At 36.8% G+C, this 20,140-nt stretch overlaps 2 protein-coding genes across 2 annotated transcripts in view; both read right to left on the bottom strand.

The window, feature by feature from the left end:
- The window catches only part of LOC110457852, a 29,577-nt gene extending 19,860 nt beyond the window's left edge, over positions 1-9,717 (bottom strand). The window contains exon 1 of the mRNA XM_021509294.1: positions 9,607-9,717. Within this exon, the coding sequence (XP_021364969.1) occupies positions 9,607-9,717 (111 nt within the window). The remainder of the gene's footprint in view (positions 1-9,606) is intronic.
- A 5,528-nt stretch (positions 9,718-15,245) lies between these two features.
- The window catches only part of LOC110457854 (histone H4 transcription factor-like), a 33,782-nt gene continuing 28,887 nt past the window's right edge, over positions 15,246-20,140 (bottom strand). The window contains exons 7-10 of the mRNA XM_021509297.1: positions 18,847-18,967; positions 18,266-18,404; positions 17,748-17,872; positions 15,246-17,398 (exon numbers count right to left, since the gene is read on the bottom strand). Coding sequence (XP_021364972.1) covers positions 16,687-17,398; positions 17,748-17,872; positions 18,266-18,404; positions 18,847-18,967 — 1,097 coding nt within the window. The 3' untranslated portion in view covers positions 15,246-16,686. The remainder of the gene's footprint in view (positions 17,399-17,747; positions 17,873-18,265; positions 18,405-18,846; positions 18,968-20,140) is intronic.

Raw genomic sequence — 20,140 nt, 5'->3', positions numbered from 1 at the left:
CATATCATACGCAATTGTATTGATACTAAATTGTGGAATAAATTTGAAGTGTTTGTTAAAATGTCAAAGTACTACTTTGTTTGCCAATCAGCACGCGACAATACGCTGTTCAAACTATTGAACGAAATTGTGTGGACTGTCGATAAGGCGGGCATTTTTATTTTTAATTATAAATTATAAGTTAAAAAAGAACAAAAGAGGCAGAGAAAACGTAAATATAAGTATTGAATTGTTTTTGTATGGTATTTATGATCTATTTGAATGACACATCTTTACAAGCAAACAACATAAATACCATACAAAAACAGTTCAATGCTTAATTATATGTTCTTCCGTTACTTTTTTCCAGTTAATAGCCGAATCTAGCAATGGATAATCACGTTTACGACAATTCATTCGAAATGTTAGCTGTATCGGTCGATGGTCAGCCATATTTAGAAAATGGTCATCACATATATGACAGGAATCTACAAGGTCGATTTTGGATTTTTCGACAAGTTTATTGTCGACCATAGAGACATGATCACCATCACCAGATATGTATGTGTAATTTGGCCCACGTGACCAGCTTTGGGAGTTAGCAGATATCAAATGATGATCTTGTATCAATTTTTCTATAATAAGTCCTCTCTCATTCGCTTCATTATGTTTTTTCACACCATAACTTTTTGACAAGTGAGCATTAAAATCGCCCATTAGCACCACAGGACCTAATTCAATATATTTGTCATACAAATCACTCAGACAGCGGAATGTATCAAGAAACTCGTGAATAGGTAAATTGGTAGATGACATAAGAACACCAATTACATAGATGCAAGAGCCTTTCGTATCTACACAGATGCTAATTACTCTGTCATTGCCATCCTGAAGTTACGGGGTTACTTTAATACCTCTGCGCCAGAACATTGCCACCCTCCAAAACCACGACGACATCTGTTTTCTGTCTAGAATCTAATCTACCAAACGATTTAAAACCGGCATCAATAGTAGAAAGGAAATCGAGTTGTCCCGGCATTAGCCACTGTTCAGAAACAAAACAGACATCAACAATGTGTAACGTATCACAGAGGTATGGAATGCCGAATATGACACCACGAATATTTAATGGTGCACACTCGTGAAAAATATAAAAATATTAGCTACACGAGCTAAATCTATTTTTTATTAATGAAGACACCATTAAATTTTCTATTTCTTACATTTCTAAAGCATAAAACATGAAAAATGTAATGCATTAAAAAATGGCGGGAATCAGAAGCGTAATAATTAGCGCCATAGTCTAATGACGTCTTGACAACAAGGCTGCGCGCCATTAAGAATGGGATGCTCAACGCAATCCGACGTTTTCTGTTATTTTTCTGGTATTATTACTTTAAAAATGTTATTAATTGTATATTTATGTGAATACTTAAGTGTGTATGCCAAACATTTACCATAACAACCATTTATTCTACCGTCGCTTCACAGCGAGTAGAAGATACCGTTGTATTTGATCAATACCAAAAAGTGATATTTTCACACTGTAAAAATATCACTTTTGATATTTGTCACAGTGTGAACGATATCAGTTTTATCAAGTTGATAGAATCCGAAATTTCACTGGCAAAAATGCAATAAATCGATAATATTACATCACGTCAGATCCAGATGAAAAAAAAAGAAGAGAAAACATCACAGTATGTAGATTATAGTGAAACATGTATATGTATATCTGGAAGTCTAGTCGTTATGTAAAAAAAACCATGTAAAAATGTATCATACGAGCTACTCAAAATAAAACGCTAGTGACAGACTTTGGGTTTTAAAGTTTAAATTTTATAAAATAAAAAACTTATTGGATTTTTTCTGTAATTTGTAGATATTTTCTACATTTTAAGTTTCTTTTTTCTTTATTTTCGGCATTTTATTAACTAATTTTCAGACTTTAAAAAAAATCAGTTGTGCTCAACAAGTGCTTTAACATTTCAGCCTTCGTCACACAAGTATATTCATTCTAATAAGGGATTAATCCCTCTATTGTCAATGCTAGCAAGTGTCCAGTCAGGTCAATGATCACCTGATCTGTTTTAGCTGATCCTAACTGGTTATCCAAGCGCTACCTGTATTGAAGTTCTGTCAGAGGGGAGTGGTGCTACATCGTTTGTGGGAATAAGGTAAAGTTCATTATTATTATACTCTTTATTCCCTCCTTGGAGAAGGTTTTATAAACAGAATAATGCAGTTACAATGATAAATAAGATAATAAATGCTAAATCAAATAGACGATAAGGCAAAATTAGTGCACAATATATTAGTTAACACAATAGGTTAATCAATTCGAGTACAGTTAACAAAAGAATACATAATAAATAGTGTAACGAATGAGAGTAGTATGCTTTCTTTTGGACATGAACGTGTTTCACACTATATGATATACACAAAAGTATTGAATAATCATTCGAAGTATGCCACCATAACTGATCTCGTAAGTCTTCTGTACAGGCACATTTTGAAAATATGTGGGTATATATATCGTTATACATTTGTCCACATTTTTGACATAATTGAGTTTTTTTCTGAATGTCTTAGAGATACAATCAACATCATTATACTATGTATGGCTTCTCTGTTTTGAAGACATTTTATCAACAATTTCCGCAACATGTGAGGGGCCAAATTATCATGAACCAATATAAATCTGCAGAAACCGCGATCACCACTCATTCTCTCCTTCCATGCTTTTTCTTCACTTAAATGTACATTTATGCTTTACTTTCCATTTCCATGTACTTTTCACTGGAAATAACCCATTTGATAAACATTCTTGCACTAATTTGTACAAATCATATTTCGTTAAAACTCAAATGACTTCATTCATAAATCAATTATTATACATATTGATCTCTATAACCGCTATAAAAAGACGCGTAAAAACCACAAGATATGATATACAATTTTTCTCCAGGTTACATAATCTTCCAAACAATAACAATGTCTTTGTGTCTATGTATGCTTCTAACCTTAACCACCCAAGAAGGCCTGTGCACATATCTGTTCGAGTTCGTGCATGGAACCCTTGGATTGATTTTAAAATAAAACGTTGTGCTCTTTCTTACATTAAAATTTCGGTTTTTGGAAGACACACCCATATAGGGCTGAAGAATATACTTTTGATTTAAGTATTTTACGTCAAAGGATTAAATGCACATGGATGAGTTCCACTTTTAATTAAACTCATGACACCACTCTTAAGCTTATTACGTCCGCGTACTGTAGGTTCCATACTATTAAAATCATTGTTCAACATCACACCAACATGTGTTATATCCTCAACTTGAAGATACCATATATATATAATTTCGTAATGATATTTCGCTTCTTTTTTCTAGAGAAACACACATTTTTTCTTTTAACTGCAGAAATGTGAAACGCCACTTTCTACTGTACGCTTCGCACATCTCAAGCAGGTATTGTAAGCTTTTACGTTGTGTACTAACCAACCATGTATCATCTGCTTGTGTTGGTATATTAATTCTTAAATCGGCTATAAGTGCACCTTCCCACATTTTTCAATACTATCTAATAAATTGTTTATGAATACAAGATACATCTTTACAGACAACGCACTCCCCTGTAAAATCCCCCTCTCCATACGGATCCATCTTGAATTTAAACCATTAAAAACAACACTTCTTCTTATATCTGTGTATATTGCTTTCACAATATGGCATGTCTTTGAAGTGATACCGATCTCATTTCGCTTATATAACAAACCATCATGTCATACGGTATCAAATGCCTTGTTACAATCTAACAAGGCTACGTAAAATCATCCATACAACAAATCCGTAACGAAGCTGGAACCCTAACAACGAATGACGAAGACTCTGCAAATGTCATGAATAAATGCTTCTCAAGTGTACTCGTAGATGATCACAACACTATACCACCTGATGTCAATGCTAGAATATTTCCGGAATGATTGGAATCGGTTCTAATTACGGATGCAACTGTGGAAAGAGCTGTAAAAATAACAAACCAAACAAAGCTGCAGGACCGAATAACATGCACCCGAAATTCATCGTCGAAACCGTTAAAGAGCTTAAAAAACCTCTTTCCATAATCTACAACATGTCACTTGAACAAAGAATACTACCAGAAGAATGGAGGCACGCACATGTAACGCCAATTTTCAAAAAAGGATCAAGAAATGACCCCAGCAACTATCGACCGATCAGTCTGACCTCGGTGCCATGTAAAATACTACAGAGAATTATAGGGGATGAATTATTCAACCATATGGAAACAAATAGTCTATTCAATAAAGAACAACATGGCTTTAGACCGAAGAAATCTTGCACAACCCAACTACTGGAAACAATTGATGAATGGGCTAAATGACGATGGCAACAATCTTGACGTCATAAACATGGACTTTAGTAAAGCCTTTGATAAAATATGCCACAGTTTTCTGCTATTTAAACTTGAATCGTATGGAGTCACAGGGAGGCTACTTGGCTGGATTACGGAATACCTAATAGGATTGTCTCAACAAGTAGTCATTAACGGCGCAGTATCGGAAATCCTTCCAGTCCTAAGTGGAGTTCCGCAAGGGAGTGTACTCGGACCCCTACTTGTCTTGATATATATCAATGATCTACCAGAAATATTAAATTGTACTACTTAACTATTCGCTGACGATGCCAAACTATCGACCAAAAATTATACACTGGAAGATAGAGAGAATCTACAGAACAGTATCAACAACATGTGCCAATGGACGGATAGGTGGTTAATGAAGCTAAATGTAGAGAAGTGTAAACACATCGAAATAGGATTCAAGGAAAAACTGTCAGAATACACTCTACAACAGGACAATACAACGCATCATATCTGCAAAATTAGAAGTGAAAAACGACCATTTGAACCTTTCAGTCCATGTCCAGAAAACAGCTAACAAGGCAAATCAAATAGTCGGAATAATCTTCAGAAGCTTTACATATATGAGTAATGACATCTTTACCAGATTATTCAAATCTCTTGTAAGGCCACACATGGAATACGCCTCTGTAATCTGGTCACCATTGTACATCTAAGACAAAAGGGCTATAGAAACTATTCAAAGACGTGCTACTGAGCGTGTACCATCACTAAAGGACAGATCATACCCAGATAGACTTCATATTCTTGGATTATCAACACTAGAATACAGAAGAGAAAGGGCAGATATGATTCAGGTTTTCAAAATCTTGAATGACATAGACAGCCTTGATAAGGAAAAGCTGTTCAAAATGTGCGACTACAGAGCAACAAGGGGACATCCCAAAAAACTGTTCAAAAAACGCTGTAAAAAGAATCAAACTACCAATTATTTCAGCAACAGAGTTATTCAACCATGGAATTCTCTACCAGACCATGTGACCTCGGCTCCTAGTGTTAACTGGACAGGTTAAACAAGCATTGAAAAACTCATACACGGAAATTTAGCCCTCTTTTTTTATTGATATCGGCTCGCGAGCAGTCAATGACATTACTAGTTTATGACTCGCTTCCGATGTGTGTGTACTTTTTAACAACTGTATTGTAGATATAGAAAATTGTGACCCTAACCTAAGCGTTACTAAATGAGTCTAGGAACCGCTAAACTACCAAGGGGAACATATGATCAGAGATAATTGTAAGTAAAATAATGTACATAATATTGTTAATAGCTAACTATAAGTATTGAAAATTAACCTGATAGCGCAACCGGAAGGAAGTCGCGTCCAGCGGAAGTTTATCGACAAGTGATCATACATCACTAAAAGCCATTGGCTTAACTCGATGTCAACCAGTGATTCAGTGATTCAGTAAACGACTTCTCTTTCTAAATTATAATGAACACATTCTTGCAGATTAAATGAAGTTATGCTGATTGTTGCCTATTCGGAAACTTATTACAATTAAGAACTGATTCTAAGCTTTTAGCTAAAATCATTTCAAAAACTTTAAAAATGACTGGTAACAGAGTAATCCTCCTATAACTATTAGGGTCATCTTGAGGTTTTGCGTTTCCTTTGTGCAAAGTAATTATTGTTCCCATTTCCCACTCTTTTGTTTATATGAGAGTTTGTAAAAAACAAACGTGTTTTTGCATGAACTGCCCATCTTGCTTAAATTCGGTGTTTTTGTTTACATTAGCGGGCTAGCTCATCGCCACGCCCCCCAACCCATAAAAGGCGATTGCCACATCCGGGTTCTTAGATCAGAGGTCAACGCTTATTGGTCAGTTTTACTTGGCAGCTAAACATTGAGAAGATTTTTTTTCAGAAGATCGCCTCTTTAAATATACAGTCACAACAATGTAGTGTGAATTTTCAACATCTTGTGCTTGTTGGTGTGTCGTTTATGCATCAGTTTGCTTACGAACTGGTTGGTAATTTTGATCGAACATTTTGTTATCTCCGCGAAGAGATTTCGATCGGTGAAGCTTCCCTTGCATCAAAACTGTGAGCAAGCAACAGGATCAACAACAAACATGTGTTTGGGTGGCGGATGACAATATAAAGTATATTGTCATTTTGGTGGATTGTTTTTTCTTCCGCTCACCTTTGCTTATATTTTACAGACATTTTAATTTGTTTGAAGAAATAATTGGATTTTTTTCGAAATCATGTGTTACTCAGATCAAGAATTAGTAAAAGAAGTTTTTATCCAAATTTTTCAGAATATGAATAAAAAATTGCGGCCACTTCCTAAAAGGTGAGCCAATTCTTCGCCAATCACAAATGTTTTGATGTTATTTTGTTGGAGAATTGATGAGACATTAAGCAAACAGAGCTTCAGAGCATGGAGATAGTTATAATCACTTTACAGATACATGTATAATTATATAGAAGGTATTGGGAGGAGGTCAAGAGACAGCACATGAACTTTTAAGATCATCAGCACAGTATTTAGGTTTTGCAGTAAAAGCAAAAATTGACACTTAATTACGGCATACAATAATATTGATAGGTGAACATACAGCAACGAGTTTCCAAATTTTTAATGAGATTGTTTTCAACTTTTCACATATATTTTCGATTTCAGATACAAAAACAGGTTCCTTCAAAAACTTGTCATCTTCGCAGGTTATCTTATTTTACTCGAAATGTCATGCTTGAAATTTCATCAAATAAACCATTGCAAGTAAGATGCCCATTTGTTTACAATAATTTTTGGGTTTCTAAACGTTTGATTGATCAATCTTTGATAACTGGTCAGACATATAATTATCAAATGCTTGTCTAAGATTTCTACCGAATTCTTTCTTCATCAATTTGTACTCTTTAACACTTTCCTAGTTCCCACCTGTTGGTTTAATTTCACTGACCCTTTTGTGCCTGCTTAATCTCATATTACAAAGAAAAACAGATAACTGCTCATTCCAATATGGTTTTAAGTAATGTTTGTACCTTACAGTCGGGTTAGATTCTAAAGAAGCATTGACTATTGCAGAGACAATTTCACAATAATATTTTTCTTTGCATTCCTTGCTTAGACTCAATTCCTGTTCACTATACTCAGTTTCTGTAACATTGGTATGAGACAAATTCTTATATAAAGGTGCTCTGTAAGCATAAGGGTCTCTTTTCTTCCAAATACACCGTGTATGTGTATCAGTACTTTTATAATTAAATGTTACATTGGCTGACATCAGTATGAAACTTATCACCGGGACATGTCCTGACAAATTCCAATAACTTTCTTCCAAAATAGACACACTTTCTACTAAAGCATACAGTACATGCTTGATTCAACAATTATGTGGTCAATAAGTGTTGATTTGCCTGTCTAAGGGGGAAAAGGGGTTTTCCAGTATCATAGAATTTGCTAAAGCATGCATTTTGTTAGTGATTTAGGTACAATGTACAGCATATATCAGATTAACTTAATGTTTAATTAATTCTAAATGAGGAATTTAAACCAATAATTCGATTTATACTACATAATTCAATTTCCTCAATGTCTGCATTTATCATTTTACATAACTACACATTGGACTGACACGTCTCTAGTTTCTCCTGCATCGATGATATATTGTTTGGGATGATTTCAGGGCTGATTAGTCACCAGTGCACTAGTATAATGAATATCAATCAAATATAGTGATTGTCATTGTATTGATCAATATGAAATATGTAGACGTTGCCGAAAGCTGTGATTTGCTTTTGGTTTGGTTTAGTATTGTTTAACGTCCTATCAACAGCTATGGTCATTTAAGGAAGGCCTCTCCTGTGTGCAACATGCATGCGTGTAGTGTATGCGTGTGTGTTTTGGGAGGCTGCGATATGTTCGTGTTTGTCTCCTTGTGATAGCGCGTAACTGATGTCGACTTTATAGTGCTACCTCACTGAAACATACTGCCGAAGCAGGACACCCCACCCGGTCACATTATACCGAAAACAGGCGAATCAGTCGTCCCACTCCTAAATTGCTGAGCGTTAAGCAGGAGTAGAAACTACCATCTTAAGCAGCAAGCAAATATAACAGGAACATTCTTATTTGAATTTGAGTGTAGTTGAATGAATAAGTTTAAGAATAAAAAATAGTCTCCACTTAATATTGTTTGGGTAATGTTATCAAATGATTTAGGTGTGTACGTTTGTACCTATACATATCTCATAAGGAAAATCTACATTTTAACATTTTCCTATATGAAACCTTCCATTTTACATTTCCCGTTATGAAAGCCTTTATTTTCAATTGTTAACAAAGACACAAAGAACCTCTCCTTTGGCTAACAGTCCGTTTGACTTTTAAGAGCGAAGCTCTCGGAAATAGGCATGCCCCCAGATAGCAAGACATTGTCGGGCCAACGGCGCGATGCGACGATCGCATATCGACGTTGGCCCAACGGATAAGTTAAGCTGCATAGCCAACGATCGCATCATGCCTTTGGCCCAACGGCGGAATTAAGCTGCATTGCCAATGATCGCATCTCGCCGTTGGCCCAACGGCGAAGTTAAGCTGCATTGCCAATGATCGCATCATACAACCATAGTCTAACGGAGATCCGGTATAGCCTCGTTATGAATGTAGCTTAGCGGGGAAAATTGGAAGCGGGTACGTGTTGCAGTGTCTTGACAAAAGCAAATTACTGATGTATCTGCAATTATCTACGAGTATGATGAAAACGTGTAAATGATAAAGTTGAATATAATATAAGATCTACATTCTATTTTCATTGACAACTCGTTTTTAAATCACTTCAATTCGAATTCTGGTTGTTTAGCCCCATGTCCTGTTCGCACCCTCTGCCCATGTGACATAATGGCATGTAGAGTGATGAAAATCGTGATTGGATAATTCCAGATCCCGATTTGCATATTTACAGGGAAAGGAACTCTTGTTCGGTTAAAATACAAAACGAAATCGCCAAAATCCGTATTTAAAACAGAGAGAAATGTAAAATATACCGGGTGGTGTGTTCGAGCGTTGTTACAGGAGTACAATTTTAGTAATATCAGACGGTGGCCCAACGTTGGGCCAACACTATTTTCAGACAATGGTCCAACGTTGGGCCAACATAATTTTCTGCCACCAGTCGTCCAACATTGCGGCAACGGACAAAAAGCTGTTGGGCCAATGTTGTATGCCTACGTTGGGCCAACGTTTGCCCATCGGCGGTGTGCTATCTGGGGGCAGTAGGCACCTGAGCGGAGCTCTCGGACATAGGCATGCCGCAGGCACCCAAGCGGAGCTCTCGGACATTGCCTGCCGTAGGCACCCGAGCGGAGCTCTTTAACNAAAAAGACAAAAAAAAAAGTTACTTCAGCGTGATGCCCCTTTAACATGTGCGTGTTAATAGATCTGATCCAACCAAACTGATTCCATCACTGAATCGTACAGCTACAGCCTAAAAACTTTTCGTACTTCCGGTCCATGGAGCCAGTAAATATGCCTAATCCAATAATAGAGCAAAATGTAACGTAGCAGGAAAATTATGTATTCGAAAAAACGAATTAAATTTGTATCGAAAAGAGAAATGATTGGCTTGGTCATCAAAAAGCTAACATGAATGTCACAAGCAAATGGCGTCGAAGAGTGCGTAAGAATGTAATTAGGCGACACACTGTATTACCGTCGATTAAATTAGCTTATATTTTGTAAAGATATAGATTATTTGATACTGACAACTTTCTAAACATCTAAATATTGATAATCGATCGTAACACAAAAGGGTCATTTCCACTAGGACGGAAATACCCGAGCATGTACGAAGCAGGGTCAATGACGAGGTCGCTTGGTCTCATTGGATATGAACAGGTCAGGTCATTGACGAGGTCAAAGTTTACGGGTCGTCTGCTCCAGTAACACAGAATTGTCACCGACAGCTTTCCAACGGAAAACTTGGGGTGTTTCAAAGAGTCAAATTGCGGATTTTTCAGTATCACTACTCTTGTTTTTTCTGCATTTATTGTAGAACGTCAACTTTATGTAGTTTTTCTAAATTCTTCCATTTGGCGGTCGTTTCTGTTGACATTTGATCCAAATTTGTGATATTACCTTTAGATTTTCCTACTAAAACTGGAATTTCAATGCCTATATCTGCTTGTACAATAGATTAAATCTAGTTTTATCTAATGCAACAAAATGAACAATTACTTGAAAAAGACAAACACTATCTGTACAATTTTGTACAGTAAAATATCTTATTTGATACTTAGATAAATATAAACTTTAAACGCTTGACAATTTGTAAATTCCGTTCAACTGTGTAAATCATTACAGGATTTTGATAAGACATTGAAGTGAACACACTAGTTTGCTCTGCTTTATAAATATCAGCAAAGAAGAGAATTAGAAACATTATATTTTCACCACTTTTATTTTTGTTAACAGATTGCATAATATGCGACCGTCAGCAACCATTTCTAATCAAATTCAAAATTATTCCGCATATGATGTACCTGGTCATGATAGCAATTGTTTTTATTAAACCACATTTAACAACAATATTGTTCAAGAACACCAAGTCCATCCTGAAACCGATATCAATTCCATCATTTTAACACAATCATCACTGAACAAATCACAACACACAATCTTTGACCCTCAAATTTGACAATGACATTAGAAGGGTGTCAATCAAACCTTTGAGGAAAACATGGTCAAAATCGCAAACAAAATCACAAAGTATGATGACACAAAGTAATACGATGGTGTCCATCCAGAAACTTCACTTGCAAACAAATGTTTTCAGCTGATATATGTCAATCTATCTCTAGGTATCTACAAAACTTTATGACAACAGCGACGATGAAAAGGAGGAATCTGCCGCTGTAGATACCTGGAATTTCTAAGGTATATAATCAGTACAAACATTGAATTTCATCATTTCACATGGATTTTCTAAATTATTTAAAAGGAAATCTAAAATATTTATTTTATACGTATAGCGATGGGAGACGTGACAGTCTCTAACCTGCTATGTCTAACATGCTAAACACATTTAAATTAAAAACAGATACATTCTTCATGGATTGGCAAATCAGCTCAAACCATTTGTTTAAACATTATGCCTAACGTTTCAACTCTCATTATCATGTTTACTCTATGATTTTTTCAAATGGCATTTGTTTCTTTTGGATCAAAATATTAATATATATTCAATATTATGTACAAATGTACAGTACGTGCTTCGCTCTCTCCAGGCCATGCCTGGGTCATATTATTATGACCTGTTGTTCCCCCAAACCCTCACTTCTCTTTGGGATGGAGTAAAGGTAACATCGAATCTAACGACTGTCTTCTCTAATATTTTACAGGTGAGTCATTGTATGTACTTGTATAACGGGCACTCTCGGTCGAGTAGTGCGAGCCGTTATAGCAACACATGTACGGAAAGTACGGGAAATGAGAGTGAATTGGTTCTATGCTATATGAAGGCTTCAAAAACGTTCGTCCTTCCGGTCGTACAGGCTCGCAAAAAACGGCAGCATGCGTTGCACCGTGACTGCATTGATGTTCTTTTTTTTGCAAAACAATTTATTCTCAATAAACACCTTGTATTTTTGTCGTATCTCCGGCAGGTTTGGTGATTTGATGGAGATGGAGAAGACCGTGAAAAGGGAGTTGAAGAGAGCCCACAGTGAATACACCACCAAATTCCTGAACACCAGCGCCTCAGAAAACCTCAAGAAGTTCTACTCGTACATCCGGAGTAAGAGAAGCAACAGTAGTAGGATACCATCACTGAAGGAGAACGGGGAACTTCTATCAGATCAGCTGAGGTTGACTGATCCACACGGGGGACATGACCATGTAAACTGGGTGATGGATTGAAGTCGACCATATTCTGAAGGGGTGATGTCGCCACAACTGATGTGCACCCACTGGTCACAACTGTCACATCTTACTGATCTGTGGTTGACCGCTACTGTTCTCTGACAAGTCCGTATATACCATCACACGTATTCCGTCTTTGTGTTTTGCAGAGTTATCTTCTCTTGTGAGCAGGTATTGATTGTTACGTCATTGGTTTGTGTGAGAAAATTACGTCGTTTTCTCAAAAATTGATGACGTTACTCTCACAAACAAGTGACGTAACAATCAATACCTGCTCCCAAGAGAAGATAACTCTGCAATACGCAAAGACGGAATATTGCTGTTTGTGAAAGGATGAATTGACGCTGACATGTTGTGACGCGACTTTGACGTCACTGTTGACAAGCGTCATCGTAGTGTTGACAATACTTACTGAAGTCAACCCGAATTTTCTGCAGCTATTCCACATTATTAAGATTTTTTTAATTATTCTTATCCCTACAGTACAGTGCACTTTTCCACGCATTTATGCTACTTTTAAAAAGTTTTTCTGAAGTAATTGTATCACAATTATCAAATAAAAAGATATTTTTTTCTGAATATTCAAACACAACGATATTTTTTCTGCATTTTCATCTCAGTATACTCTCTTATTTTTCCGTTACTTGATTTAACACAATATGATTTTATTATATAAAGGCGCATTTTGCTGCGTCATTTGCTACTTCAGCTAACCAAATTATTTTGGAGAAAAATATGCAGTAAATTATCTTACAATACATAAATAATTGTTTATATAAGTAATAATTGTGTATATATGTTTTTTTTTACCATGTATGTGATTACTATTGGCATCAGAATAATACTGAATGAAAAACAGTGGAAATGCAGCATGTTATAAACAGTAAATTATACTTATGGATAGTATAAATACATGTAGTTTCAAGAAGATCACCACATTTAAAGCCACAGGTCAATTTGTTTCGTTAACATGTATTCATTATTGGCTATTGATACCAGTACATTACGGTAGTTCTAGTTAGGGGAGACTGGGGCAAATTCGACCCATTTTGATTTTAAGTCGTTCTGGGCTGTATGGCATTTGTTGAAATGTATGTGCATATACACCATGTCCAAATTTGAAGAATTTTCCAACTTTTTCTGTCTCAAGATTGGATGACTTCCATTGGAGAAAATCCGGCCCACAGCATAATTATGACGTCATAAAGTATGTGAATATTTCATGGGCCGAACTAACTCTGGGGCCAAACATGACTCAGTCTACCCTACAATCAGCGACATATACGCTATAAATTAATACCTTTAATATGATGACAGAAAATAGAATAGAGCCTCTATACCAATTCCTGAGCGCGAAAATGGGTGGTTGATATAAGTTGTATTGTTTAAGTTTCGGCAACACCCTAAATACATCCATGTATCCACCCCTGGCTTTAATTTCATGCAGAGTGAAACGCTGGAATACACACTCTGAAAAGAGTAGAGTACATGAAACCTAGCTCAATTTAGCTTGCAATGCCGTCGTGTATCACAGTGTTTAATTTTTGCACACTAGACAATATATGTTTAACTGCTGTCAGGAGCGTAAACCAACCCATTATAATCAGCAATCACATTATATAAGGTACTGTTCTCGTAGATCTTAAATAACCATATACATACATGTACGAAATAATTATCTACCATGCTCCATGACGTTACATATATACATATATAACGTGTACCTCTGGATTATAATGCGCTTCGTTCTGGGTCACCAAACACTCTGGAGTGTATACTATTGAATGTTCAATCTCTCACAACCTTCCCCTGTCCAGCATTCCAGTCTGCTAGTAGATGAATGTCCGGACCGTCTCCGACCAGTTTTTTCTTTTCTTTCGTGTATTCTGCTTGGAGGACACCGAAGTAACCAAAATTGATCTGCTGCCCCTGACCTGGGATCTGTCTGTTTCGGCATTGTTTCCCTAGCAACCCGCCTTTATATGACTAGAGCTGTTGGAAGGACAAGATGCTCCATCTATATAAACATGTATTGTGATGTGTTGGTTATGCTCGTATATTTTGTTTTCGTTGTCACTAAGCCGGTATGCAGTATGTGCACGTGATATAACCTCGATTTGACCTAAATGTACATGATATTAAGCAGAAGACGCATTTCCTTCCGGAACACCTGGTCTTTGTACTTTTTCTTGTGTCCCCATTTAAACCCATGCTTTGTTAGTAATTTAGTTACCGATTTGTATTTGACACTTTGGTTGTCCTTTTTTACATCCCTATTAGCCGGTACCATGTATTGCGGAATGACCGACCAAACTATCTATGCAAATGAGATGTTTTCAACAGTATGGGACTCAATGTTTGTATAGTAACAGTTCACGCTATCCTGGTTTCAATACAAACGGCTCATTATTTCCTCCTTTGTTCACAAAAGGCTGACGTTATGCTGTGCTACAAAGTTTAGGAAAAGAAGATTCTTCATTTATACACAAGGTCTCATGGACCATTTAACCAGGGGCATGTTCGTTTATGGGAAACAACCAGTACGTGGGTTTTTAAATGTAACAATTTCGGGTATAAATTCTGGCGGACGTGAAAATGTTAATGCAGGCCTTGCAAGGCTTTGTCAATGCTTGCCTGAAAGCACCATCAGATTACGAGGTCCATCCTTATTTCATAAACGAACAACTCTGGTCCAGCCAGTTTAACCGCAATAAAAGGAAACAGCGTTATGTTAACGTTCAGTTTCTTGTGATGAATCAAAATACTAGAGTCACGATAAGGAGTAAGCTACTGACGCCAGTACTGGAGTTTTTGAAAAGAAATTACCTTGACAAGCATCAATTCTGTAAAAAACGTTCAAATGACATCGGGAGGACCAAAATTTGATTTGAACTTGTGACCTATGACATCCAAGTCTCCTATAATAAAATATAACAAATCACTCAATCGAGATCTATTCAGTGACATTTAATGCTTAAATAACATTAGTCATATAATAGAGAGTACTTAAGTCAAAATGTACAATCATTGATATCACACAATAATACACAGAAATCTTACATATCTATCTACAATATTAACATGACAATTTGTTTGTCAGAAAGGCACATCTCTTGGGACTTGTTTGAAGAGGAATAAAGATATATCAATTTGTGTTTCTAAACTGAACATTGTATGTTCTAAATGGGACAGAAATGTCATGGAGACTCGGAATGAATACTGTCATTGATCAACATTTTACCTTTGAGGCTCTATGGAACCAAAAAACATCTATCATGATGATGTCTTATACTGTTAACTTTGTTTAAAACACATATAAGCTGTACCTCCATTTGCTATCGACTTGTCAGCAACCGCTTCTATACAAATTATCTCCCTTTGTAATCGACTGATATACAGCGCCTCTATAATTTAAAGTTGTGGCAGAGTTTAATTGTATATAGGATAATGGTCGCCTTCCATGCTTCGAGATAGAGAGAATTTCCCTTGGACTCCGTGGTAGAGTGTCCGACTAGAAACCTGGAGATTGAGGGTTCGATCACCACACTATTCTTAGTTATTTCCCTTTGTCTGTGAAACTCGCAGGGAAATTATCTCCCCTTGAAAAAGGTAAATCAGTGACAGTTAATATAAAAAGGTGTCTACGTTTTTAGGGCAAGAAAAGGACCTATAAGAACTGGTGCTTGTATGGAGATAAAATAATAGGTACAAAGAGTATCACATACATACAGTGTATGCTTAATCATTGTTTATTTAGGAATATTAAACTGAACATTTTAGCTAGTCAGCTCAGCAGACTGGTAATCATAGATTTTACTTGTATGCAGACTCAATCTACTTTTTAATAGGCCGTCAGATCTGGGATTAATCTAGCCCTGGTCTGTGACAGCTCAAGCATCAAGTTATCTCCCCTGATAAGCCTAAAATATTTCAAAATGCATAAAGAATTTTACAGAGATATTCCTATGACAACTAAGTGTATATCATTGGCATAGAATTAAACATCTTTAAAGGAAATCTCTCAAATAAAACATTGAATAGAGCACTTCATTACTAGTGCTCATTGTTTGGGAACCAAAAACATCCATATTTAAAAAAAATACCCACATCTATGAAAGTGACACTCAATGTTCTCAAGAGACAAAATAGAATAAAGACATTAGTTAAAAACAAAAGGAAAAAAAAAAAGTTCTTTAGTACAAAACTCCTCAGCATATTTTGAGAATCAAGAACCTACTATTTATTAATCATATTTCCTTGGTGTCCTGTAGCACTCTACCGTTTCTGATCACCACTAATTTTTTTAACTCTTACAGAGTCCTATTGCCAGCTCCCTTCCCAGACCTGTACTACAAGTCCTAACTACTCTGTATATGTAGGTATGGTTAAAGTTCATAGATCCTCACTCCTCAGAGTTTTGTAGGTGCCAGGCTTGCTCGGACTGGACTGTTCTTCAACTTCAGCATTGGAATGTGATGGCCCTTGGTCGGTTGTCTGGTTGGTGGCTCGCATAGCCACATACCCAAGCATTTCAAGATTATAGGACATTTCAAGGTCATTCTCTTGACCTTTCTTATTGTAAGTTGCTTTAACTGTCTGCAATTTGTCAAGGGATCTTTCCTCAGACGGAATGTTTACGACAAATCCAGTTTCAGAGAGAGGAGGTGTAGTGTTGATAGAGGAGTTAGTACCGGGAGTTACTTCGGCGGATAAAATCCTGATATCTGTTACCGTACCAAAAGACTCTGCTGTTAAATCTCCCCCTCCAGATTTAGAAGCATCTAATTCGATCGGCATAGCAATGTAAGTGATGGAGCTTTCTCCGTCCACCTGTGATGACCCGTCATCATCATTGGTTACCATAGTGATTTCTAAAGTTTGTATATTGTTTTCAGTATCTTCTGTTTCTGTTTCCATGGCATTAGATTCAGATTGCTCCTGCTCGGCTGATCCGGCTGCATGTGAAGACTGAGAGTCAGCGGAGGTTGAAGGTTGTTTTGGATCCGTGGATGGGTTTGAATCGTCTGTTACCTGTTCTGTGAGTTGTATACTCTCATAACGAACGGTCTGTAGCCTCCAAAACCCGTCCTCATGCAACTTGTATCTGTAAAAACACAAAATAACTTTAGTTGGACCAATCCTCACGCTATCTTGTTGACCTCTGACCTCAACAAAACACATTAGTAAAATTAAAAGAGCCACATGACTGGTCTTCATAGCATACATTTTTCATGGGTTAAAAATCCTTGTTTTTTTGCTCCATACTTTTGTTTTGACACTTATTTAACAAGATATGAAATGAAATGTTGGTGTTTTCCCCCGTATTAAATTTCATTTTTTGCACATAGGTTGTCTGAAGGACCATCTAAAGATATATATATTTGTCAAAATTAACTGATATAAAGTGTATTGTGCTGATTGACAAGTTCAGTTAACATTTGTTGGTGCATTACCTGAACCGAGAATGACCAGAAGGCCATCGGAATTTGTGTCGTTTTTTCAGGTGGACAGTTAACTTTGAGCCTCGGCTGAACACTGACTTACACACGTGGCAGGCGTACTTCTGGACATCCACCTCCTGTCAACACACATACAATGACATGTTCTACTCTACACAGTTCCCTAAGGCCAGGATCTAGGATTCTTGTGTCCATAGTTAAATAATGTTTAATTTGTATCTTCCATGTCAAAACGTGAATATGTACAGTAAATATTATTTAGTATTTCAGCAAATTTGAGACTGATTTTCAAGAGAAATCTTTATTTCATGGAAATTATAATTATGGATTTATGTATAAGATTGCTTCATGACTTTTGGACCCTAACATTCACAATTTGTTGAAAATAACAAACAAGTGTTGAGTTCCAGTACATCTTACGCCTATAATTCTGACCCCACATTCACATTCCTCCTCCAATCTGAGGGATGCATTTTCTATACTTTACAGATTTGACATTCCGGGGAGTTTACCTGGTGAGTACGTTTGAAGTGGTTCGACAGACTGCTGTAAGTCCGTGCCCCGTAGTCACAGTCTGGTACGTGACAGCGGAATGGCACCTCCACACTATGGCTATCCATGTGTTTCCGTAGGTCTGCAGCAGTCTTACAACTGGAAACACAGAGAATGATGGGAAATATCACAGAGCATGCTGGGTAAGACAGAATCATAAATCAGATCATACAGCATGCTGGGTTAAACAGAGAGCACTCTGGGTAAGTTTAACTAACAATTTACAGTTTACAGCATTGGCATGACTTACCACTGTTTGCCTGAACTTACCAGTATTCAGTGTTGACACTTGTATGGTTTATCCGGACTAAAAACTAGTGTTGAACTTTGACCTCGCTTACCACTATTTACAGTGTTAGCCTTTGACCCAACTTACAAGTTATTGCAGTGTTGACCTTTTGACCTGACTTGCTAGTTTTTGCAGTATTTACCTTTGACCTGACGTACAAGTTTTACAGGGTTGACCTTTGACTTGACTTACTACTTTTGGCAATGTTGACTTTTGACCCGGTTACATAGTGTCGACTTCTACAGAACTTACCTGTGTTCACAGTGCTGACACTTGAACGGTTTGTCGTTAGTGTGACGGTATCGCAGGTGAGACTTGAGACTTGATGGTGTGGGACATGTCATCTCACAGCATGGACACTTGTACTGGTTCACTGAAAATACACAGCCAACATGGTCACAACAAAGGGACACAACTCTTGTGTATATATTGGTGCAAAAAAACAACTTTCCGCATGCGACAATTCACCATCCCAAACTTTACTGACATGTAACCTTTTGCAGTTTTTAGTATAAAGATATGTCAAAGAAAAGATGACACAGTACAAAAAATCAATATAACTCAGAGAGAATACTAAGGGTGTAAATAAAGGTTTCTTGTACTAAGGTGTAGATTAAAAGACTCTTTCAGACCCAGGAGCATGGTGTAGGGAAATTCTACTCAAGGGTTTCTAAACTTGGAAGACCACAAGGAACGCTTTGGTTTTGCCCTTAAATGGAAATTTTGTAGGTAAGATTTCCCTATCCGACACCCCTGGGCATTACAGAGTATTTTTCTCTCATTCCCAGCACTAAAATAAACAATCAATAAATTGTTTCAGTTTAAAAAATTTCATCACATCTGCTTGGCTTCAGTAAACTTGGCAAGTACTCAGAGCAATCCATACTACCCCACGACCACTAGTCAAAGGGCAATAACTCTGTATATACATGTATCAAGGCATAAAAACAAATTACAGTGAGCAACACACACCATCCCAATTGATACTCGCAAACAACATTTAACTGGTGGGCGTAGCCCAGCAGGTTATGCTATCGTGCCAGAAGAAAGGGCTCGTGTAAAATAACTGAAAAATAAGGGGCCACTTTAATAAGACTCATCTTCGCAAATCTTGTCGCGTGAGATTTTAGACAGAACCCTGAGGGTTTAGTGATAAACCATTAAAGACTTTTAAATTAAGTTATTTCAAAATAAGCCCCCATAAGCATGCTTGTATATACAATATAAATGTATGTTCAGCTGTGTTAAAAACAGTGTCAACAGCACAGTGTATATTGTGTCCATAAGGAGTGTGATGTCACTCGTCAGTACAGTGTATATTGTGTCCATAAGGCGTGTGATGTCACTCGTCAGTACAGTGTATATTGTGTCCATAAGGAGTGTGATGTCACTCGTCAGCACAGTGTATATTGTGTCCATAAGGAGTGTGACATCACTCGTCAGCACAGTGTATATTGTGTCCATAAGGAGTGTGACATCACTCGTCAGTACAGTGTATATTGTGTCCATAAGGCATGTGATGTCACTCGTCAGCAGTGTATATTGT

Source organism: Mizuhopecten yessoensis, unplaced genomic scaffold (genome assembly GCF_002113885.1).
Source record: "Mizuhopecten yessoensis strain PY_sf001 unplaced genomic scaffold, ASM211388v2 scaffold9341, whole genome shotgun sequence".
NCBI lineage: Eukaryota > Metazoa > Mollusca > Bivalvia > Pectinida > Pectinidae > Mizuhopecten > Mizuhopecten yessoensis.
This window is presented reverse-complemented; position numbering and strand designations above follow the sequence as displayed.